The following is a 23,571-nucleotide window of genomic DNA, read 5'->3' as shown; positions in this document are numbered from 1 at the left end:
GTTTGCAGAACGGGCCAGTAGCAAGGCTGAGCTGGTGCCGTGTGTGTGTGCGAGCGTGCGTGTATGTGCATGCGTGCGTGCATGCACCTATATATACCACATGCACTGTAAGTGCAGATAGCCCAGTCTGGGTGCTCCTCTCTGTCTGGTCCAGACTGGGGTTCCCTGCAGACACCCCACACCCTCAGTCTCAAATTCATAAGCACGACGATATTCATGGCCCCTCGAACATCAGCATGGCCTCCAAACTCGCCTAATATCCCTGCCCAGACCCTGGACCCTCTCACACGTGTATGAGTCTCCCCCTACTCGATGCTAACCTGGCCCGAAGCTTGCTAGTGAGTTTTACCTACGCGTACCCGCACCCAGGATTACTTTCACGGGTCTCCAGCTGTTGCCACACAGACCTGCAGTCCCTTTCTCGGCTGCTGCCACTTTGACCTTGTGGCACCCGCACACAGCACAGAAAAACACCTCGAGGGCGGGAATGAACCAGCCGGGTGCCCCGGGGGGAGCAGGGCAGCCCCGCCGGCCGCGGGGGGTGGTTAAGGCACCATCGCCAGGGCCACCCCTGCGGCCCCCCCCGCTCCGTCTGTGGTGCTGCACGGCGGCACCTCCAGCCCCTCCTCACCCCGCCCCGGGCCGGGCAGTCGGGCAGAGGCTGCAGCGCCGGCCGCCGCGCCCCGCCATGGGCTGCTCCAGCAGCGCCCGCAGCCGCCCCCAGGAGCCGCCGACCACCGCCGCCGCCGGGCCGCCGCCGCGGGGTGAGCCGGGCCGGGCCGGGCCGGGGGGCGCCGGGCGGGGGGGCTGCCCGCGGGGATTGCGCCGAGCTTGCCGAGGGTGGGAAGCCGCGCTGCTGTGAGCCCCCGCGATGGCCCGCGGGGTGGTCCCGTCCCTGGGCGGGCGCCGCGGGTGGGCGTCACATCGCGGGGGGCCAGGAGCCCGTCGGGTTTCTCCCGGCTTTTAATCGTGGCCACGCTGTCGACGGAGCTGCGCCTCCTGAGTGATGACTTCGTCAGCTGCTGCTTCTTGTAGATGAATAAGTTACTGACTGCCGTTCCCATCCGCAGAGCTTTCTTTGTTTTGTTTTAAATTTACAGACAGGTTCTGCGGTTGATCCTTTTGTGTAATACCTTGTATATGCAACGCTTCTCCCCCCTTTAAAATAATAGTGAACTAGCAATACCTGACCCTGCGATCCTTCCTGTTTCTTATAAAATCTATACATCCACGCCAACACAGTTTCCAGCACCGGCAATACTCTTGTGACTTTGATTCGGCTCAAGTCACAGAGGATTTATTTTGGGTAGAAGGCGTATTTGTAGGATGCTCCATAAGAATATCCTTGCTGTTCAGTGGAAGTTAAAACTTTCTTTCCATATTCATCATATTTAGCTCCTTGCTCCAAGGGAGGTTTGGATGTATAAGAACCTGAATGCTGCAGTTCCAGATATTGGCCTCTCCAGAAAGATACATCCTGAAGATGTATCTTTAGATGTATACACAAATGTTTGTATTTCATTTTACTGTGTTTCTTCCCTGTATTCTTGAGTTATAAATATCATCTGTTGCTGTTATTCTGGCTGCAGCATCCGTGTTTTCTGTATGGGATTATTTTCCGTTTGTTGCCTTGCGGTGTTGTGGTTTGTGACTGCAGAAACGACAGCAGGTTGTGTGGGGTGAGCACTGTCTGTGCCACTTTAGAGCCAGCATGCATCTGCAAACCGAGGAGCCACGCTGAAAACAGCAGCAGAAATCTCTTTATACTGTACCTGCTGTCTTGTTCACCTGGTCAGTGTACCAAATTCCTCTGCCTTTCCATCCTCTGCTGAAAGATACTTGCACAGGAACACTGAAGGGCACAGGGAAACAACTGAAGTAATTTATTCTGAGTATTTTAGGAATTCTGTCTAAAGGCCTGTCCATGTTAGGACAGGTTATGAAATGCACTAAATACATAAACTAATGCCATGGCAATGATAAAGTGCAGTTTGTAATTACAGCCGAAAGATCTCCGTTAATTGGGCAGTTACCGGCCAGATAGGTTAGTTATTTAGTTTAATAAGAGAGGATAATTTGAAAGAAACTTCTCTAAATGTGTTAATAGGGAAAAAATGTACTTAATTTCCTTCCATTGAAGTGTAGATCACAAAAATGTGAGGCTTTTCCAAAAGGAAAGAAAGAAGGCAAACAGGAAAATACTGTGGCCATGGCCCGCTGAAATACACTGTGCTTTTCATTGTTTCTCCAGTTGAAATTGTCTACAGAAGGGAAAAAAATTATAAATTTAAAAATAAAACAAAACTAGAAGGCATCCTAGGAACGCTGACTGCCACATGATGTTCATTCTTCTTGGGGATAAAGGTATTGAACAGATTACTGCGAGGATTTATTTTTTTCCATATTAGAGAATTCTTTGCATTTCACATAAGAGCAGAGGAATTCCTCCAGGGTTTCCAGCAGTGCAGGTCTTGCGTTGCATGGCAGTATTTTATAATCCAATTTATATAAAACATCTTGATGAAGAGAGGGCTAGATGGAAGTTACAGGACTGAAGTTCATAGGAGCTGGAGGAGATTCCTAGTTATAATGGGTTGAATTGTTTCTTTTACTGGTAACACCAATTGAAAACTCTGTATAACATGCTAGTTTTCATGGCTCATTTATTTCTGTCTGTAGGTTTTAAATGCTTCCTGTCCACCTGGTACCAAGCAAGGTGAAGGCATGAGAAGTGTCTAAAGATGTAAAAAATAAAATGTGAAAAGATCAAGTCTGTGGTCTCTGAGCATACACTGCTTTTTTTAGTCAGTGCTTAGAGTAGCCTAAGTTTAAGAATTACTGTTATTCTGATTGAGTATCTGTTTCATGTTGAGCTTCGTGTTGGAAAAAGGAGTGCCTGGAAGACAAGGTGTGATAGAGATCTAGAGAAGGTAAACAGGGAAATATGTTTGCTGTTTCTCCTAACACAAGAACTATGTCACCTGGTGAAATGACTGGCAGCAGGCTTAAAACCAGCCAGAAGGTGGTTTAAGGGGGGTGTAAGTGGGCCATAGACCTCATTGCTACTGGTCATGGTGGAGGCTAAGGGTGTTAATGGAGTGAAGAGGGGCTTGGGCAGGTTCACAGAGGAATGTCCACTGACGGACTGAATCCCAGCCCCGTGGGCTGGGTCCCTCTGCCCTTTCTACAGCCCCTCAGCAGCAGTCAGAGGCGGGGTGCTGCCTTGTGTGGCTCTGCGGTCTGTTGCACATAGCTGAGCTTACCTCCTGTTTCTGAGATACATTCTGAGATACCCTCTGTGAATTTGGAGGGTTGGGTTGGACCTTGGATGGCTTTACAGTTCCCAGGACAAATGAGATTTGATATGTCCCAGAGTCAAAGTTGCTTTCTGTCTGTCTTTACAGTCCAGATCCCCTGTTCTTGTTCTTCTCCTCCTGGCTTTGCCATCCTTCCTCAGGTCTACAGGCACATGCTAACCAGGTGACATTTGCTAGGGAGGTGTTTTGCTTGAATGCTTCAGAACTGTGAAGTTCTCTTAAGAGCAGCAGTATTCAAGCAGCTGTTTTAAAAACATTTTTTCACTGATCATCTATGTGTGTATGAAGTATCGTACGGTTCTGCTCACTGGCTCTGATGCTTCAATCATTTACTCAGAAAAAAACATTTTGTCCAGTTTCGTAATTATTATATAAACAGATTTTGTACATGAATTCTCAGAGGTTTCATCTTGGCATTCCTTTGGAGAAGGTTAAGTACAAGCTCTTGTCAAACTGAATCTAATCAGAAAGTTATTAAGTCAGTCTGATATGTACGTATAGCTCATTTCAAGTCTTCAACTTTTATCCTTAAATACCTGTCAGAGCAATTTTGCCATTTCTTTATTCATAAATTTTGTCTGCCAAAATGGCCCATTGCTTTACTTAGCCAGTAAGTTGATGAAAGATGAAAGAAGTGGAAGTTTTAATTGGTTTCGGCTCCTGTTGTTGAATGTTTTATTAGACAAAGCATTCTGTGAATGGTAGTTTACTATTTAAAAAGGCAAACAAACTGCTTTTTGTTTTGAGAAATGGGCACTGCTCACCCTCTGGAATGAGAAAGTTCTTCTCGGTGTTGTTTGTTCAGCCCACCCAGAGGCACCACCAGAAGTTTCCCACGTGCAGCCCAGGGCAGCAGCTCCCTCCCACACGGGGCGCTGATTCTGTGCTTGGTTTGGGGCAGGAAAAGGTGCTTCCTTGCATCGCATCCCGTCACCAGCAAACCTCCTGCACGCTTCAGCTCCGTAAGGCAAAATGTAATAGAATGTTGACCTGTAAACAAGTCAGCTCTCTTCATATAAAAATATATGATGTGCATCAAGCCAAAACTTTTTTTTTTTTTTTTAACGTAAGAGCAGCACCATCCTCTTCCGGATTTGTGTAAGAGCAGCAGACCTGTGAAGAAGTGTTGTCCGTAGTCAGGTGGGAGGTCTTTGACAGGTAGTGCTTGTGCAGTCCCCTCTGGGTCTAGGTCTCATCTAGCTTACATGCCGACTCACCAATTTTCTATAATTCTCTTTTTTCTTCCCTTGTCCTGCTGTAACTAAAAGCATCATCAGGTGAAAACACCCCGACTGCAGATGATCATGAAACCGTAGCTGACCAAACACAGTTGGACCCAGTGGAGGATGTGAGTCTTGCCTCTAAGGAGATAAACCCAGGCGAGCATCCACCAGGAGAGGAGGCTGTGGCCATGATTCTGGCTGTAGAGGAGAAGATCGATTTGGTCAGTAAAAGGGAGGAGCCGGAGGGCACCGAGCCCCTGCCTGCAGGAGCAGAGGAGAGCTCTGAGCTGCCGTCTGCATGGCGAGAGGAGAGCAATGGGCCTTCACCTCCAGCACCAGGAGAAGACGCTGGGGTACCACCGCCAGAACCAGCAGAGGACAGTGGGCTGGTAGAGGGCAGTGACACCTCTGTAGTGGAAATCATCAAGAAAGTACATATTACTGAAGAGGACAACCTCGTCGAGGGTAATATTTGTGCTTTCATAAATTCAGGAGACAAAATTCTGCCTCCAGGGACTTGTGGGGGGGTCCTTTTGACTTTAATGAGAGCCTCGCATGAACTTCTGGAGTCAGAATTTGGTCCAGGGAGTCTGTACAATGTGGGGCATAGAAGAATGTGGCTGGAGATGCCTCAGACTCACAAGTCCAAGCTGTAATAAATTTAATCAGCATTTCCAGTCATTATCTCTGCTATTTCATTTCATGTCTTTTTTGTTCTTAGCAGGTAAAATGCCCCACCATAGCCCTCATTTAAAACGTTGTGTTTCTGTGGAGCTCAGACATGTTCCTTAACATTTGCAGAGGCCAAAGGCTCTATCACTTAGTCACATGTATTAATTATAAAGCAACCATTCCTGTGCACATGAAGTTGGAGGGTGCATGCCTGGATGTAGAAGAAAAAGCATCTCTGATGCACCCCTGGCATATCCAGTCTGTCCTGGAAGCTTGGCTACTACACAAGCAGAATAGGAGGGACATAGAGCTGGCCTTTCCAAAAATGTTTGGAGCTGACTGTCTGGGGAGGAAGGCTGCGTGAGCAAGCAGTGGTGTCTGAGATGGCAGGGACTTCCATGTGAGAGCAACCTTTCGCAGGAGGTGTGCTTGTTCCCAGAGATTGCAGGCTGTGTTCATCTTTGGGTTAGTGTCCAGAGGACACGTCCCCATGGACTGCACGTGCAGGAGGTGAACACTTCACAGGAGGAATCAGATTTCTCCTAAATGGTACAAAGCAGCTCGGTGAGGAATCAGATACTTCCTGGGGGAGCATTTCTTCAGGGAATAAGCAGGTGAAGCACATGAAAAGTATTCCTCTGCAGGGAAACGTGGTATCAGCAGCCTTCCTCACTCCACATTTGCCTTGAAGAAGTGCAAGGTGCAGGAAAAGGACTGATCTGCGTGAAGCCCAGAGCCAGTGATACGCACTACCACTAACCCTGAGGCTTTGCCATGCACGTCGCTGAACTGGCTATACAAATCTGCCTCTGCATCCCAGTAGCTGAGCATGGTGGTTGGCTTGTCCTCTCCTGTGTCTCTTCACAAAAGAATTTTGAGGTTTCCTCTACATAAAATGGGCATCTATCCTTTGGAATAAAGTCTTGTTTTATGTAAGCAGTAAATGACTGGCTGCTAACCTGTAAAACGCGTAGTCTTGGCCAGCTGGAAACTCCAGTTTCATTAATCACCATTTCTAAGCTTCAAGGCGTAGTGCTGGAGGCAGAGCAGTACGCCCTGAATGTTGTGGTACGGCCTCATGCCCATGGAAACATGTTTACGATTGACTGATTGCCTGAAGATCAGTTATCGGGCTTTGACCACCAAGCGATTCACACTGCTTGCAGGGCGAGTGAACAAGGATTTTGGGAAAAAGAGGTTTGCTCCTATGTGTTCCAAGCTAGAAGTAGTAACTTCACTTGGGTGCATTATCTTTCCATGAGGTAGATGATGAAGAAGGGACCTTCCAATTTTATGCTGTGGTGCATATGATACTTAGCACCCGTTTTGCTTTCCTTTATTCTTCAGTAGCTCTGCACGTAAACGAATTAGGGAGCAGCTTCCCAGGGAAAGCGCAGTTTCAGCCAGACCAGAGGGTTACCGTGTTTTCTATTTCTGTTTTGTTCCAATTGCAAATAAAACTGCACATATATAAAATAAAAGCCAGGAAAAATAATTTGAACAGAAATAGTACTCCTGATGTGTATTGAATAGAGTGCCAAGCTTCAGGAGAACTTTACGGGCATGAGGCATGCATGTAGCTGGGTGATGGAAAGTGATTGGGAGCATCCTGTTCCCTATGGATTCATTCAGGAGGAACCTTGGTAGAGGGCATTGGAGAGATCACAAAGTCAAGTCAGGTTTACAGAAAGGAGCTGGGGCACTTGGTGCTTTTCTCAGTGGATCCTAATTTGATCTCCATGGTTACTGTTCCCAGGTGAGACGGGAGAACAGGTGGAAACTGAGCTGCTCAGTGAGATAGTAAGTGGAGGGCCTGAAACAAAAGAAGAAGAAACAGGAGAAGCTGTGGATGGTGCAGCAGCGACAGAGATAGGTATGTTGACAGAGGAGGGAAGGACCACATGGGTTGTTGTTTAAGAGACAGAAAAGACTGTGCACATCTTAATGAGCACATCTTGTCACCCCCCTGCCAGCATACAGCTGCTTTCTGCATTTTAACCTGAGAGTCATAAATATTTTTGTTTACATTAAGAGATCTTTTTGGAAGCAATCAATTGGAAGTCATGCTTTTTACATGGGTCATCTTTATATAATACATGAGTCTTACTGGTGATAAATTATCCCTGTTTGGGGAGAATGCTAGACTGTAACATGCAGTCTTGGAAAATAAAAATCTTCATGACTCTGCTTGTTATTATTTGCAGTCTTGTTTTTATGAGCTAATGCCTTAATGCTGCTTTGTGATTTCCATTCTATGCCAGTCATTTTAGGTCCCCTCGTTCTCCTTATCAGCTGAAATCAGCAGTGTAGCACTGGGATGAAAACACATTGCACAGAAATGCAGTCACATGGTGGGAAGGAAAAATCACAGGCCAAATAAAGTGCCTTTGGCAAATCCTAATGCCAATGAAGAGAAGAATTCAAGAGGATAGGACTGTCACTCTAAGCAGACTTGGAAATTACATTCACAATTCTTGTCATCACAGTCTTTCTGCAAAAGTTATTTCTTCTTCCTCCACGTTTACTAAGAATGCCACGCTCGTTTATTTTGAGTCCATCCCATAAGGTGTTTGCATGCCCTAGCAGGCAGAGGTTACCCCATGGTATTGCCAGAATGTGGAAAAGGATGAGCAGGCAATGCAGACACTTCCTCCCTTCCCCCAGTGAACATCACTGCAATGATTGAACCCACTTTTCCCCCTCTCCCCTCCCTCCTAACCACTGGCCTACGTAGCCGTGCTCAAAACCTGTATGGACTAGTGAGTACGTCTGCAATTCAGAAGAGGGCAGCTTCAGCAGAAAGAGTGGGAGATACCTTACACCAGCACCTTTCATGACTTTCAACTTAACCTTTTGCACCTGGGATGCTCCAGCCTTTGAGCTGTTAAGTACAACCGGTGAGGACTCCCTTAAACAGACCAGCAAGGCATGCTACATCTGTCATCCTTCCTGATGGGCTGGGAGGATGCAGAGTTTTGTCTGGTGGGAGATAAACTGGAAGCACCAAACTTGTGTGTTCCAGCAGGGCAGAGTGTTGCTGGGCAGGTCCAGAAACGTGCATTTGAAAGGATGGGCAAGAGTTTTGCGAGCCACCTTCTGTAACTGGTGGAGAAGGACAGGTTCTTCTCCAAGAGGGGAGCCACTGAATATCTGCAATGATTGCCTTGCAGGGAGCAGCCATGTAAGAGATTCTTAAACAAGAGGGACTACAAGACAAAGTATGAAGAGCCACTGCTCTACAGGGCAGTTCAGAGCAGCCCCCTGTCTTACAGCTGCTGGCACTGCTGAGTCTTTAACACCCTGAACTGTGCCCAAGATAATTTTCTTTGTCTTAGCTGTCCACAAAACTTGTAGTCAAGAGGGTGGTTCAGTGAGTTTTGCCATACGTATTAGGCATGCCTGTGCTATTTTGTCTCAGTTACACTGACAGCAGTGACACAGCGTGTTCCGCCTGTGCTGCAGGATCAAGAAAAATGGTTTGCAGCAGGAGCACTGCAGCCTGGCAGACCAGTGGGGTGGTGGTCAAGCTGTTGTGTCAAGGTATATCTGCCTTTATGACCTTGTGATTACTCAAGTGAGATTAGATAAGCAGAGACCAAAAAAAGGCACTCACCTCCCTTTAATTCTCATCTGTTTAACTTGGTCACCTTTATATTGTTACTTTTTAAGCTAGCCTGTGAAGACACGCTAGTGCTGGCTGTTGGCAACTGAACTCTTGCAGGATCTTCAAACAGATGCCATATAGCTTTGCCTATGAAGTCTCAAAAAGTTTATTCACTAAACTTGTTTTTAATGTCTTGCCTCTATGCTTTCACAAAGAATTATCTGTCTGTGCTGTGAGTTCAGCAAAGCACTTAATTTGCTTCTGGGCAACCTCAAAGAGCAGCATCATCCTCCTCCCAAAGAATAAGAGATTTCATCATGTAATGATTACAGGTTTTATGAAATACTTACTTCCTGCATTTACCTGCCTTGACAATATTCATCCCAACAGTTTTGTAAGGAAACAGAAAGAGCAGCCCTGCTTCTATGTCCATAATACATTTCAGATGATAGGAGTGTACCGATGCAGACAGCTCAGAGAACAGCTGTGGGCGAGAAAAGCAAACAAGGTTAAGAATGGAAGAGTGGCCATTTATATCTGGGAGGCTGTTGTGTAAGGGAGCAATTCTTCAATCTTGAAAGGATATTGCAGAACTAAGACAAGATTCTGGGCAGGGAAGCAAGATCGCTAAAGGGAATGGAAAAATTCTTACTTTGTCAGAGATCAAAAACATTCAGTCTTGCCTCTCAGAGGGTACAACTAAGAGGATATGAGCTGGTCCTAGTGCAAAATAAACAGTGCTCTAGAGGTAGCTGAGGTCCATCTCTGAACAAGGGAATGCTCAGTGACACACTAAGCATGTTGAATGCAAAACCACTAAAGGGGATTTTTTTTTTTTTCCCCGCCTTATATTAGCAATGTTAATGCAGATTAACTGCCAGGCTCTTTGTTGCAGTCACTGCAGTTGGCTGTCTCTCGCCTGTCACCTGCATTGCCCTGCAAAATTCCCATCTTCCCTGTGTTTCCTGCCCAGCCTTGTGGTAATACCACCATTCACTACAGGAAGTCCCATGTTCCCAACCTATCCTTGCAAGGCCTTCTGGCTGGGAAAGAAGTACCTTGAGCTGGAGTGGTCCAACACTATGATTTCTGCCAATCATCCCCTTGGGCAACATCTTTTAGCTGTCAAGCAAGCTAGCGAGACTCATAGCTTCTCGGCTGCTGATGGCCAACACATAGAGTTTCAGGGGCTGGGTGCCGTTCCTCAACTGTACGTTATCATGGAATAGTTGAGGTAGGAAGGTAGCTCTGGAGATCGTCTAGTCCAACCTCCTACTCAAAGCAGGGTCGGGTGGAGCAGGTTGTCCAGTTGGGGTTTGGATATCCCCAAGGATGGAGACTCCACAAACTCTGTGGGCAGCCTGTCCCAATCAGTCAATTGCCCTTACAGTAAAGAAAAAAGCTTTTCTTACATTTAAATGTAATTCCCTGTGCTTGAATTTACACCCTTTGCCTCTTGTCCTTACTTAAGGCTAATGTACGATTTAGTGTCCATGAGATCTTTGCCTCTGTATCAAATATGACTGAAATTATGCAGTGATTTCAAAAGTTAAGAGAAAATTGTGGAGGAGCAGAAGACTGTTACAGCATAACTGGATTTCATATAGGCGATGTTAATGCCTGCAAGAGGAAGACTGCGTATGAATGGGATGGAGGAAGAGGAAGCAGAGGCAGTGGATGCTTGTGACTGTTTCAGGTCCACACAGAACATCCTCACAGATCTGGGAGAAGAGCAGAATTCCTGTAAGATTTATCTAATATCAAGTTGTACCCTCCACTAATTGTTAAATTAATTTTTCCATGTGTTTCAGAAACAGCTAATAACAACGAACAGAAGTTACATCTCTGAACATCCTCTTCTTGGGCCTGCTCTTCTGTCCACATGAACATTTTTTGATTTTACTGGGTTGGGAAAATAGAAAAGCTTTTATGGATTGAGTCACGAGCCACAAACATGAATAAGAGGCATCAGAAGAAGTTTTATGTAATATATATATTTTTGAAGTCAAGCTGCCAAGACTTCAAGTGTTTGAAATACCTGAATTTTCACCTCCCTGCCACAGAGTGGCCTTCTCTACATATCTAGCACAGTGGGATCATTTTCCGACATCAGTAGAACCATTCAGTTTTCAATTAGGATTTTTCCACGTTCAGATAACTAACTTCTTCAAACCTTTGAAACCTTCAACCAGCATTATATGGGATAAAGAATATAATGTCGCTTTTTTTGTTGGTTTGTTTTTTTTTTTTTTTTTAATAATGGTAGCATGCAGGCAATGTCTCCAAGTGCCTGGACTACCAGCATATGGAGCTACTGACATGCGTAGCACGTAGAGGACTGGAAGACAAAAGTGCACATTTACCAGGCTGTAACTAAATGCAGAGGTTAGTTTAGTTTGTCAGAAAATGGAAGGTATACAGGGTGCGGTGTTAAGGACCCAAGTGGGTCTCTGCTGCTCGCTCTCCATTTTTAAACATGAATTTATTGCAAGGCTAGTAGTACAATATATGTGATGACTTCTGCAAAACCAGGGAGAAGAGCGCATTTTTAACTATGAGTAGGATGTTTTAGTCTTATAAATTCTAGCACAATTGAAATATAAAGATAACTACTTCATGGATGTTAACATTCATGGTGATTAATACCCTGTCTCTAGTTGCGTAGCTCCTCATATGCGTTTGTGGCTTCTAAAACAGATTTCTAACCAGAGACGTATATAAGCCCTTTCTCAAAGGAGAGCTCATCTGTTTTATTTCCCTGTGGTGCTGTCCTCCAGAAGAAGTATGCTATCAGGGGCTGTGTTGGGTTATTTTCCAAAATGCTAAATAATCATTTTGGAGCTGAAGCTGAATGGCAAAGCTTTCAAACAAATTTCCTGTGAAAATAGGCCCTGAATATAATTGATCTTACAGATCCAATAGAGAGTAGAAGTTTGTTCTAATGGTAATGTATAGTCCCTTTGCAACACTGACCATCGAGGACTGTTTATAGGATTCTCTGGCATAAGAAAGTAGAATATGGAGAAAAGGTCAGTTATCTAAAAAGGGCAAGCACACGTTGCTATTTTATTAGCTTTATTGTACAAAAGGACTTCACAAAACTTTTGCTGTCACTAGCAAATTATACAAATCCCCTCTGTGAGCTAAATTTTGTGCTGCATGTGCACATCTGACTCCAGCTGACTTTGGTGTGTATTAAATAATCTAATTTATATCCCTGGCCTATCAGCCATTTGTGTAAGCTCATATTCCTTGGCTGTATCACTAAATCTGAGGTTTTCTGCTTATCAACACTCTTACCAACTTGTCAGCTTCATTTAATGTCAACTTTCTGTAGGCAATACCATAAACTTTTAGAACTAAAATGCATACTTCTGGGGGTTTTTTAGGAATTTTTTGGTAGGTGAATGTTGCAGAGTTTTTATTTTTCCTAGCCTTCTAGTTGCAGGTTGGCCAGCTACATTGAACAATTTAAAAGCATAAACCAAGAGGAGTTCTGTGGCAGAGATCAGTAGTATTAATAGCAACAGAGGAGATGGCACTTGGAAATAAAATATGACGATACAAGGGAATCAAGATAACCTGCTCACCTCAGAGTCACTCTTTCTGCCGCTGTTGCTACAAGGAGGAGAGGTGACAATATACATCCTTTCCTCACTGTTCAGCTTCTTTAGGTCATTAAGCAATGCTCCTTGGAAACGAGAGGAGTATAAGCCAGTCAATGACTCAACAGTATTGGCCCATCTCAGTCATCTTCAGTCCTTACATATTCTGCAATTACAACAAATGAAACCTGTTTTTCCTTTTCCTTTCTAAAAAGATGAAATATGCTAAGCTTTAAATATTGGAGAATTATGGGGGCTTAGCCTTTTTGTCTTAAAGAATAGAATCAAATAATATAATTCTGCTTAAAAAATAAAAGTTTTAAACATTTTAAGGCTGATTGTTTATGTTGAGAACCATTGTTATAGCTGTAAATAAGAGCGTTTATTTCAGTTACTCTAGAAGTCCGGTACCTGAAGAATACATATTTAGTTCTGAGGCATCAAGAAACTGTGCAACTGGTCTCTGGCTAAAAGCTAAAGAATCATAGAACTAAAAGTGGATTTTAGTTCTTGAATTTTTGCAGAATGGCACCTACTTACTGATACAAACATTTTTAATGGAAGCAACGTGTTGTGGCTTGTTAGCTGCATCCAGCATGCTTTTTTTTTTTTTTAACAGGTGTTTCACTTACATTTTGGTCTCAGACTGTGCCTCACTGCGGAAAGCAATGGTGTATTCACATCTCTTTGTACTAGTGAAGACACCCAAAGGAGATCTATAGAGGACTTACATCAGCAAATGGACAACTCAGCAGACCAAAAAAAAAATCAGAACTGCCATCTAGTGTTAGGGTCAAGGTTGGCAAAGAGGCAGCATAGCACAAGTAAGGCAGGGGAGAGTAAGGTGAGAGGCTGAACCTAGCATGTGTTCAACACTACTGAAATCTGCTACAAATAAGTGAAATATATCCCAACAAAGGGATTATATGTGAGCAAAACTGTAACAGAGAAACAGAAATCCGTTTAAATGTAATTCCATTCAATTACATACAAAGCTTGTTGTATGTTTCCTCGAAAGTTATATTCATGTTAGTACTAGCTACTTCTTAACAAGTCTGGTCATGTTTTTTTCTTAGGTGGGATTGCTTCTTGAGTCAGAGCTGTAGAGCATAAAAGACATTATTAGTATAGTCAAGGAGAGAGAACAGGAGCAGAAGCCAAGACTAATAAAGTTTATGTGTAGGCAGTTTATATGCAGAAAAAGTCAGGTGCTTTTCAAAGGTTGTTGCTTGGAAGTTCACTGTTTGAAATACCAAAAGCATTATCTTGCTTCTAATACAGATAAATACCTCCCATTTTGTCAAGGGAAAGCAAGACAGTGCTGTAAAAAATCCATACATCTGTATATACTTGCTGTGACAACCTCATTATTAATCTTTTTTCTATAAAGATACAATTTACAAGCTCAGCAACAAGCAGGAGAATTGGCCACTTCACATACCACATCTGGAAGGAGTAGATAGGGTTGACTGTTCTCACAACTTTCCAACTGCCCTTCTGGTGTACGCCAAAGTAACAAGAGCTGGAAAGCACGGCTGACAAGCAGAACGGTAAGAAACCACAAGTGGGACACTTCCAGTTCATCCAAGGATGGAAGCTGATTCACACAGCGTGGCTGTGGTACTGAGCACAGGGGGATTTTTCAGACATGGTAGTGTCTGCACGTGCATGCAAAGGTAGGCAGCAACATGGTGCTGCCAGATCAGATTTTTATTGCATGCTTACCATATGAAAATCATTAACTGATTAAAAGTAAGCAAGATGATTGTCAGTAGGCATTACACACAGAAGACAAATGATACACACACAGCAGAACTGAAGGCTGGATTTGAGTTGCTGGACACAGCAGTATGATGACTTGACCTGCAGAAATCCAGCTATACTGCTGGTTTTGTGGCTTACCAAAATTGAGTTTGGTCACACGAGATGGGACTAGAAACAGATTCCGAAGCTCTCAGTCATGGCACTCTGGCATACAAACAGCAGCCTCTGGAAGGAGCAACCTACAAGATTCCCCGTCACAAGACATTTGATAAAGCAGGTACATGTTTCTACCACCAAATTGATACATTCTCCAAGCTGCTGCATATAGCTATTTTTACTTTCTACACAAAGAAAGTGAAGATACAGTGACAGGGGCATCCCATAGGTAACTGGATGGCCATCTTAACAGAAGAGAGCAAAACAAAGACATTGAGGTGGACAGACTACAACAGAAAAGGATTTCTGCTCATTTCCCCCCAAATAAACCAATACTGTGCTTAGTTGTATGGCTGTGGGGAAGACAGCGAATCAGCTCTACCATGAGGTAGCTGACTTTCAAACTAGTTCCTTAAAAACATGGTATCCATTTCTACTTGGTTAGAAGATAAATGCAGAGGGATGGGATAACTTACTAGCATCACCAGTCTGACGTCTCAATATTGCTCAATCACTCCATCAAGCAGATGTTTCTGTCTTTAATGAGAGAGAAAAATGCCAAGAACTGCAATGCCATGATAGCTGAAAGCTTCCTGTCTTGGTGGACTCTGTTCATCCTTAACTATTAGGAGATGGATAATAAACCTGTTCTTTTGGTTTGAATTATTTCTTATTGAGTAAGCGAGATGATAGTGACTTTTTTGTAATGGAGTATCAAAGCATAACCAGGAAAAAAAAAGTTTGTTCCCAGAATAGACAAGCACGGTTTTACAGATGCAATTATCATTTATTCTCATTAAACAGAATTATTTCTTAAGCTTGGGTTTTTTGGAGGTTTTTGTTTGTTTTTAATCAAAAGATAGTAAAAGTTGAATTGCTGTGAAAAAGATTATGAAAAAGGTTACAGGTAGAGATCTGATTTATAAAGTTAGCACTGTATTTCAGAAAAGCATAACTTTCTTCTTTCCAAAATTAATATTAACTTTCTTAAGCAATTGCTTCCATATGAAAAAAATGTGAGTCCCAACAGTAATTTATTCTGTAAAGAAAGAGTTTAAGACAGTTCAGAAACAAATACAGCAAAATTCCCCAAAACACAAAAGTGAAAACGCACACTAAGCAATTCAAGCGTTCTACTGTTTTCCCAGTTGTCATTTTTTCTTATTTAAAATAGTTATTAAAACCCTACTATTACAAATCATTACAGTTTTCCATCTCTAGATCACCCATGGTGTAACTGTCATACGTTCACCCAAACGTGTACTTAGTATCTGAATATCCAGTCATCATCACAAAGTAAGAGCTCTGTCCTGCAATCAAACTCAGCTGATGTGAGCAGGACTCCCGGAGGTTTCAGGGTCTGCCAGCTCAAAACTCACTGTAAGCCTGTATTTTAGAGAATCCAAGGCCATGATCCAGAACAAAGCACATTTCCTTGGTAAGTTTAGTGATTTCAACTGTATGTAACTGCTGATAGTCAGTTGCAGGAATAAGATGTGAGGAAGTATTAAATCTAAAACTGCTGTTGTAGGATATTCAGTCTCTATTATAGTCAGGCTGAAGCATCTTGGAGGGGTCCCTGAATGGCAACAGCTTCAATCTCAACCCGGGCACCCTGTGAGAAAACAACAAAGAAACACATTAGGAATTTAATATATCTATTTTATGAAGGAAGTGGATGTATAAGACAGCCTTGTAAGAACAGAGTGACATTTGAGGGAGGTTATACTTCCGACAGTTGTATAATTTAGCAATGTTAAGTAACACTGAAGATTCACTTTACTCTTAGTTAAGTATCATAACCCCTTATTTCTAGTTGTAGCCATCTTCCACCATAAAGAAATCTCTCTCTCATATTCAGATCTCTTATTGTGTGTGGGAGTAAGACTGGCATACTTAGAAAAAAACTAAATACTTAAAAATCTTCATTAAAATAATTGCAATTGAAGCTATTCCAGACTAAGAAAAGCTGCCAGAATGCTTCAGAAGTAAGGAATTTCAGAAAATTTCTTTTTTGTACACAGAAAAGTGACACTTACTTTTGGCAAAGCGGCAACCTGATAGGCTGCTCTGGCTGGGAAGTTTGTCTTGAAAACTGTAATTTAAACAGAAACATCCACCAATCACTTAACTTTGCTTGATAAAACACAGTTCAAAGCAATCTGTATAAAACGCAGTCATTGGAACAGTTTCAGGTTCAAGGCTACAAGACAAATAGTCTTCTGTGCCAGCTTTCACATCCCCCTTGGTTTTTTTGGTTACTGACTGGTCTAACATCTCAGCAAGCTACCATTCATCATTGAGAAGGCAGCTACAGTTGTGACCTAGCGGCTAGTGACAACTTGCCCTCTGCTAACACTGCATGGCTTTAACACCAACTTGCCTGAAAAAGAAACATTAAATCAGAACAGTGATCATCCAATTGCAAACACCAGAGAGTAGGAGAGGGCTCTTTCACAGACAAAGCAAAAGGGAGAAACAGGTCCCTGCCAGAAGAGTCGTGAGCAAAGATCCCAGATTTGTCTAAAGCCAACAGGGGCCAAGCTTACTCATATCAAAGGAAGGCAGAGTTAAAATAGGCCCTTGACCTATTCCTCCATTCACAATTAGGCCTGGCACTCAAGGATCTTAAAGGAACAGGGGAGAAAGGATGGGGTGGGGGGAAGGTATTGGTCAAGATACAAGAGCTGAATGTATAGACTCAGAATAGTTTGGGTTGGAAGGGACCTTTAAAGATCATGTAGTCCAACCCACCCCCCTGCCACAGACAAGGACATCTTTCACTAAATCAGGCTGCTCAAAGCCCCATCCAACCTGACTTTGAACATTTCCACGAATGTACATAATTAAGTGAAAGTTTTACTAGTGAGAGCTAACGCTAAGCTCAGAAATGTTAATTTCATGGTCCTGCACTGACAAGGCAGGATAATACTGCACAAATTAAAGAACAACAACAACAACTGCTTTCTTGAACTCCAGGTAGGAGGCAACAGTAACTCAGTATCCAGCTGGTGTTTTTTACCCTGCTTAAATGCACATGCAATTCCATTTTGACATGCAGAAAACTATGTTGATAGCTCATAAATAAAAGACTTGATTCAAGACCAGATGTTGCTATTTAATTTAAACCCAAAGCTATATAAATAAGGAACTTATGTGCATACTCTCCCAAATTCTTCTGCACAATATGGCTCATTGGAATTACCTATTTCAGTCTACATTCAGTTTTGTTAACCAAGCTTTTTTTTTTTTCTCCTTCAGTGGAGCAGTGTGGCTCATCCTTATATAAAAAAAGTGCCCTATCCCATAACAATAACCCATTGAATAATCATTCAAAGATACAAATTGACTTTAAAGAAATGGAGATACAAAATCTGAAATGAAGCATTTGAAGGCCATCTACCACAGAATTCTATTAGGGACAACACAGCATCTATCAAGGTAAAGAGGCATGGAAGATTAACCTGTAGGGATGGCAGGAGTTGTTCTTCACGTGACAGCAAGTTAGTAGGATGGTAGGACACAAATCCACAAGAAATTGGGCTGTACTTAATCTGGTGCTTGTAAATTGATTTTATTATTTACATATTATATTTCTAAGGGAATCTCAAAGAATCTGGAACTACATCATCTCAGTCATTGAAACAGTTTGCTTTACTGTGAATATAATTTGTTCCACAAGCCATGCTGTTAAAACAGAAACAAAAGATCTACTTACATTGTCTGTAAATATCATTAATATCATTGAAGTCCTTCATGTCTGCCATCAAAACCGTAGTCTTCACAACTAGAAATTACATAGCTGCAGTTATTTTGGACCTCTGACTCTTGTATAAAAGTTGAAAATCTTTAGTGCATTTCTTTTTTCTATTTCATAAATTTCTCTCAAATATTCTAAACATTTTGAAAAGTTTTACAAACAGATATTGACCATTAGAGCTACCACCTAGAGAACCATCTAAAAAATCTGAATACTTAGTACATAATAAAACCTTAAGTATTAGATATTCCTGGCCAGCTCTGAAAATACCTGGTTTAAATTTTGTTCTAAGCCCAATTTTTCCAAGAGGCACAGAACTGATAAGCAGGTCAAATAAAAAAGCTGTTGTAAGCCAACTGTTGGCAAAAATTACATCATATATAATATCTGCTGCCAAAAAAACCAGTCCATAAAAGGCCTGAAGATACAGTCTATGCTAGCATTTTTTACCCATGACTGCCCAAGCCAACATTAATTGTGGTTTGGCTCCACTATTAGAGCCCTCCTCAAAAAAGGCACTCAAAGTGCCTAGAATATTAACACCATAGATACAGACCTGGTTTTACCTAGAGCAAAGTCTAGGATGCTTAAAATGCCTGTAATCAGTTGCTGCTCTGTCTATACCTGAGCTTCATCAGCTAGAATTAAAATATTAGTACTGTTGACAGGAACTTAAGGCAAACAGTAGTGTCCCATCGATACCCATCACGAACACTTGCATGTTGATTTATTTCTTTTCTTTTTGAATGCAGACTCATAATTCCTTTTGTCTCCTTCAGCTATTGATAACAACTGCATGTTTAGCAAACAGCTTTCTTTTTTTCTTTAAAAGATCACTGGATTTATTTTTTTTAATCTAGGTAGGTAAAAACAACCACTTGTTTGCCACTGTCACTGCAACACTTACCATTGCCATAGTCACAGCCTGCAGCTTTCAGGATTTCTCCCATGTTTTTTAGAGCCTAATGAAAAATGAAACAGGTTACTAGGTTGTATTTAGGTAAGTATGTAAATATGACTGTAATCTGGCTACATCCATGTTATACTGTAAGTTCACCTAGCAAATCTTCAACTGTCATCAGTGAGTAAGCAAAATCAGAAATAGATTAAAAGGTAAATTAATAAAAGGGAGCTTCTAATAAACCACAAATATTAAACCATCCATTCATTAGATGTAAAGGGATGATGCAGCACCATCTCATCCTACCTTATTACCTCAAACAACCTCTTTGCTGCTGGGGGAACAAATCTTTCCCCATCTCAAAGCCAGGGTTTTTACTAGGGTCTGAACCTTTGTTACAAACACTGATTCTTTCCTACATGAAATACAGATTCCTCCCCTAACATCCACGTTGTTTGGGCAGGAAACAACAGGGATAGGTTGGAATGACTTCCTCCTGCTTTTTCTTCATCTTGGAGGATGTGAAATGCAGTCTGTAGGGCTCTTCAATTTCTCATAAACCCATGTTTAACTAAGTACATGACAACTCCATGACAAGTTTATTGCTAGAAGACATCTTACCTGCTTAGCTTCCTCCTTTGCCCCTCCAGAGACAAGCTGCCCAGTGGAAGGTTCTATACCTATCTGTCCTGCAATGTACATCGTCCGGTCTACCAGCACTGCTTGGCTGAAAACACAAGTGACATTTTAGGTTTAATGTTTCCCCATCGAAACATTTAACTATCTGAAAGCATACCTCACATATTCTTCAGCAGTTTACAGTATCTCAGAAAGATAGAGGACTTAGGTTATGCATGCACAAGTCTGTACACACAGTCGTATGTTCAATTGGCTTATGCTTTGGGAGACCTGGGATTAGATCACCTACGGAAAGACATAGCTACAATAGCATAGCTCTGTTTCTGAGGTAATAAACCCTGTTTCTTGGAAAGGCAAAAGGCATGACTGCAGCAACCCAACACTAAACACAGCTTCCATGCTGCAGATAGAACAAAGGCGAGGCAGAGTAAATAAACATTTTTTGCACCTGCCCAGGTAAATATTCTATCCCAGCTTGACAGGTAGACAATACCTTTCATCTACATCTCAGCTGCAGACCAATGAATTAAAAAAAAAAAATACAAAAAAAAGAGCTGATTAGTAAATTTACCACTTTCTTCTCAAATGGGCACCGTGATAAGTGAGTTACAGCTGTCAGGTGAAGCTCTGCTTGTCAGCACACCACCTTGATCACTCCATTCCCAGAACAATCACTTTCCTCTCACAGAATAACCTGGATGACCTATTGGCTGGGTTAGTTCAGGAGAATGCAGAATTCAAGCTATTTCCAAAACATTTTTATATAATGTCAGGTGTGGTTTTGCTGAAGTAGAGTTGACAATTATTACTGTCTCTAATTACCACAAAGAGATTAAAAGATTAAAACAAAGATTTAAACTACCTAGCAAACATTATGCAAGAGACATAATTTACTTCTCTTTAGCTAGTAATTAAAAGTATTTTGCAAAGAAACTAGAGAAAGATTCTTTTGAAAGTGTTTGTGGTGTGTCAACACTGGTTTTCTTATCTCTTCCCATTCCACAAGAAAACGCATTGTTTTGACAGTTCAACAAGCCTCTCAAGTTACACAAAGTTAGGCACCTACCTGAAGTATCTAAATTAGGAGGTTAGCTTCCCTTTAATGTCAATGGAGAAAGAGAGGGACTCTTTCAGGGAACATTGTTATTACATCTCTTCTCTTGAGATTGACTCAATTGGATTGGCTCAATCTATTGACTTCACAGGGGACCAACCTAATTTAGGGACTCAGTAAAATGACTACAGTTAAGCAATCCAACCTTTCTTTTTACCTCTGTCCTACAGTCTCCTGTAATTGCATAAGGGCAAGAAACAGCTAGTAACTTACCTGATATACTAAAATATCTTACATGGTAATTATTTTCTCTATCATCAACTAACAAAACTTGAGTAAATCACAAAATTACATCATTTAAAGAAGAGACACTAGTGAATGAAGTAGTTTTCTAGCTAATGCAGTCTTGTTGACAGAAAACGTGTGTATGAACCAAACACACATGCTTCCTTAATTTTATTTTCTTTCCTACCATGTCCTGCTTTGTTTGAGGCACAGGCCCTCAGACCACAAAGTTCTCTTTCTGTTTGAAGCACAGAGAACTGTGCAACAAGAAGGTATGAGCTCTCTAAAAAAAAAATAAGAGATTGTCTTGTACTGCTTATTATAAAGCAAATGACACAACAAAACATTTGTCCCAACAAAGGCCTTCAGACAGTCATAAATCCTGAATAACTGGGGAGAAAACAAGCTGAAGCCTTCTGATATCACTGCCAGATCAACATCTGCAGCAGTCTTACTGAGTCCCCTTCTCTGCCCCTCAACTTTCTTGACATGCTTACCAGTGGAATCCTCCATTCAGTAAGACTATTAATAATTTACCAACTAAAGGGTATAGTTCTACTACAGTCAAATGCATGCATGAAGCTCAGAGAAACTTCCAGCTACACAAACCCCAATCACACTTTAACTGCAGATGTATCCTATAACTAGGGTCAATCGTAGCTACTCTTTAATCTCTGATTCAGCAGAGATCTGAGTGTGTGCCTGAATTCATTCAGGTTTCAGTATACCTAAGCGTATAACTGGACAGACTTTAGGACCTTAGAAGAACATCATCCATCACAGAGATGGTGTTAAGAAGCATGGTCTTTAAAGACAAGGACTGCAAAATTAATCACATCATCTTTACACAAATGATTGTTGATTAATACAAGGACAACATCTCTGCTGTGTCTTTTAAAAAGTTTAATATCATTAATAAGATGTATATACATACACACTCACACGCATGAGTCTTTTTATATATCTACCTACCTATCTCAAGGTACTGGAAATTGGATGCAGTAAATACAAAATACATTAAAGACAGGTCACTAAAAAAGCATACTGAAGGGCTGTAGCAGAACCAGGACTGCAGCCCATACATCTCAATTCTTTATGCCATATTAAGCCCTCATTCTTCTGTTACCATGCTCAGACTGCACAGCAGAGATGTAGCAGTTGCTTGTTGCGCAATTTTTGCCCAGTGGACTTTGACAAGTTTACTGAAACCTGAAAAACTAAGTTAGTGATAAACTTATTGATGTTGGACCCATCATACAATTAACAGGCTGGACAATAAGCAGTGCTTCATCAAGAACTATCAGTAAGCACAAAATGTTGGAGTGCAGTTAATCCACAAGAGAAGTGGAGAGCTATGTTGAAGGCTAGGCCAATGGTGTGTATGTGTGCAGCCAAAGAATTCTCTCCTTCCCATGTCTTAGATGTTCTCCTAACTACAAGCAATGCCAGGCCCCTGGCTGCAATCCATCAACAGTTTATTGTTTACTGAAGTTAACCTTCATGTCATGTCTCTCTGCTTCTACACTTTGTATTTTTCCATCTTTATAATTCCTATAAAGAACACACAGTTTGAAGCTCAAAAAGTTCCATTTCAAAATAATGGAGACAGAAGTGCACCTGCAAAGCACTAAGATGCTACTAGTAGAAAAGTTTAAACCAAAGGAGTCTGTGTTTATATTTGGAAAGCAAAGCCTGAATGCAGAATTAAAAATTCTTAGAAAATGCCCTGGTAAAGATAGTTACTGACCATTTTTTCACATCCAAATAGCAGAGAAACCTTTCTCCAATTAAAATTGGCTTTTTTTTAATTATTCAGAACTGTTGCAACTAACAACTCACTTGTGAAAACATTGAAAAACACCTTACATAGCTTTATTTTAGTTTTTAGACTGAAAAGCATTTATAACCTGCTGGCAGTCACATTCAAAATAAGAAAAGATTTGCAGCACCCAGGCAGTGACCCCTGCAAAGACCATCCTGGATTGGGCTCAGCCTTCACTGTCCATCGCCTCCAGAGTCAGCATTCACTGCTAACTTGCATATGCAACATGCTTTTTTCTAGGCATTTTTTTCCTTGAGAGGAATCATTCTTTCTCTTGTGTTTTGTTTTGGGTTTGTTTTTTTTTTTCCATTCACTGCTTATTACTAATTTCAGAATTATTTTCCCAAACTAACTTTTTGAGAGACATTTTAAAACTTCACCTGAAACGATAAGGACAACTCGCCCCCCCAGCCTGGCTGAAGTTTGCCGCTCCGCTAGCACTGCAGACCCACTCTTGCTGTAGGACCCCAGGTGTCCCTGAGGGGCTACTGGGGAGAAGATCGGCCACCCTCACCACAGCCCCCAGGGCTGCCTGACAGACTCCCCTTCAGGGACCTACTCGAAACGCTACCGGCAAAACCTGCTCCCGCTCACTCCTGCTTCTTCCAAGAGACTTCCCCCAGCTAAGGCATACCTGTAGGGGCCCAGTGCAGCTGGAGCCTTAGCAGTGCTGATTATTTTCTTCACGAGCGAAGCCATAACTGCCACCAGCACCCCTTCTCTCTCCTCAGCGCCCCGCCAACTGCTTGCTGCCTGGCTAGCTAGCTGG

The 23,571-nt window shown here is 42.1% G+C and overlaps 2 protein-coding genes across 4 annotated transcripts; one reads left to right on the top strand and one right to left on the bottom strand.

The window, feature by feature from the left end:
* Positions 1-609: 609 nt before the first annotated feature.
* Positions 610-12,182, top strand: ERICH5 (glutamate rich 5). 3 transcript variants are annotated; one of them, XM_054814268.1, is made up of 4 exons: positions 610-764; positions 4,586-5,005; positions 6,969-7,085; positions 10,628-12,182. In XM_054814268.1, exons 1-4 carry the CDS (start codon positions 689-691, stop codon positions 10,663-10,665), a joined length of 651 nt encoding a protein of 216 aa, XP_054670243.1. In that variant the 5' UTR covers positions 610-688; the 3' UTR covers positions 10,666-12,182. The 3 variants fall into 3 exon arrangements, with proteins under 3 accessions (XP_054670243.1, XP_054670244.1, XP_054670242.1); XM_054814269.1 differs by lacking the exon at positions 6,969-7,085; XM_054814267.1 differs by lacking the exon at positions 10,628-12,182 and having other exon boundaries at positions 6,969-7,287.
* A 2,925-nt stretch (positions 12,183-15,107) lies between these two features.
* On the bottom strand, positions 15,108-23,570 carry RIDA (reactive intermediate imine deaminase A homolog). The gene is made up of 6 exons (XM_054814270.1): positions 23,437-23,570; positions 19,624-19,729; positions 19,009-19,063; positions 18,060-18,128; positions 16,381-16,436; positions 15,108-15,956 (listed from the first exon to the last, which is right to left on the bottom strand). Exons 1-6 carry the CDS (start codon positions 23,499-23,501, stop codon positions 15,894-15,896), a joined length of 414 nt encoding a protein of 137 aa, XP_054670245.1. The 5' UTR covers positions 23,502-23,570; the 3' UTR covers positions 15,108-15,893.
* Position 23,571: the final 1 nt, after the last annotated feature.

The sequence above is a fragment of the Grus americana genome, chromosome 2 (assembly GCF_028858705.1).
Source record: "Grus americana isolate bGruAme1 chromosome 2, bGruAme1.mat, whole genome shotgun sequence".
Lineage (NCBI taxonomy): Eukaryota > Metazoa > Chordata > Aves > Gruiformes > Gruidae > Grus > Grus americana.
This window is presented reverse-complemented; position numbering and strand designations above follow the sequence as displayed.

Coding starts and splice junctions, on each gene's coding strand:
- ERICH5 (XM_054814267.1), top strand. CDS start 689: ATGGGCTGCTCCAGCAGCGCCCGCAGCCGCCCCCAGGAGCCGCCGACC. Junction 765..4,585: donor CGCCGGGCCGCCGCCGCGGG/GTGAGCCGGGCC, acceptor TGTAACTAAAAG/CATCATCAGGTGAAAACACC. Junction 5,006..6,968: donor AGAGGACAACCTCGTCGAGG/GTAATATTTGTG, acceptor TACTGTTCCCAG/GTGAGACGGGAGAACAGGTG.
- RIDA (XM_054814270.1), bottom strand. CDS start 23,501: ATGGCTTCGCTCGTGAAGAAAATAATCAGCACTGCTAAGGCTCCAGCT. Junction 19,730..23,436: donor GCTGCACTGGGCCCCTACAG/GTATGCCTTAGC, acceptor TTGTGTTTTCAG/CCAAGCAGTGCTGGTAGACC. Junction 18,129..19,008: donor AGGCTGTGACTATGGCAATG/GTAAGTGTTGCA, acceptor TGTAATTTCTAG/TTGTGAAGACTACGGTTTTG.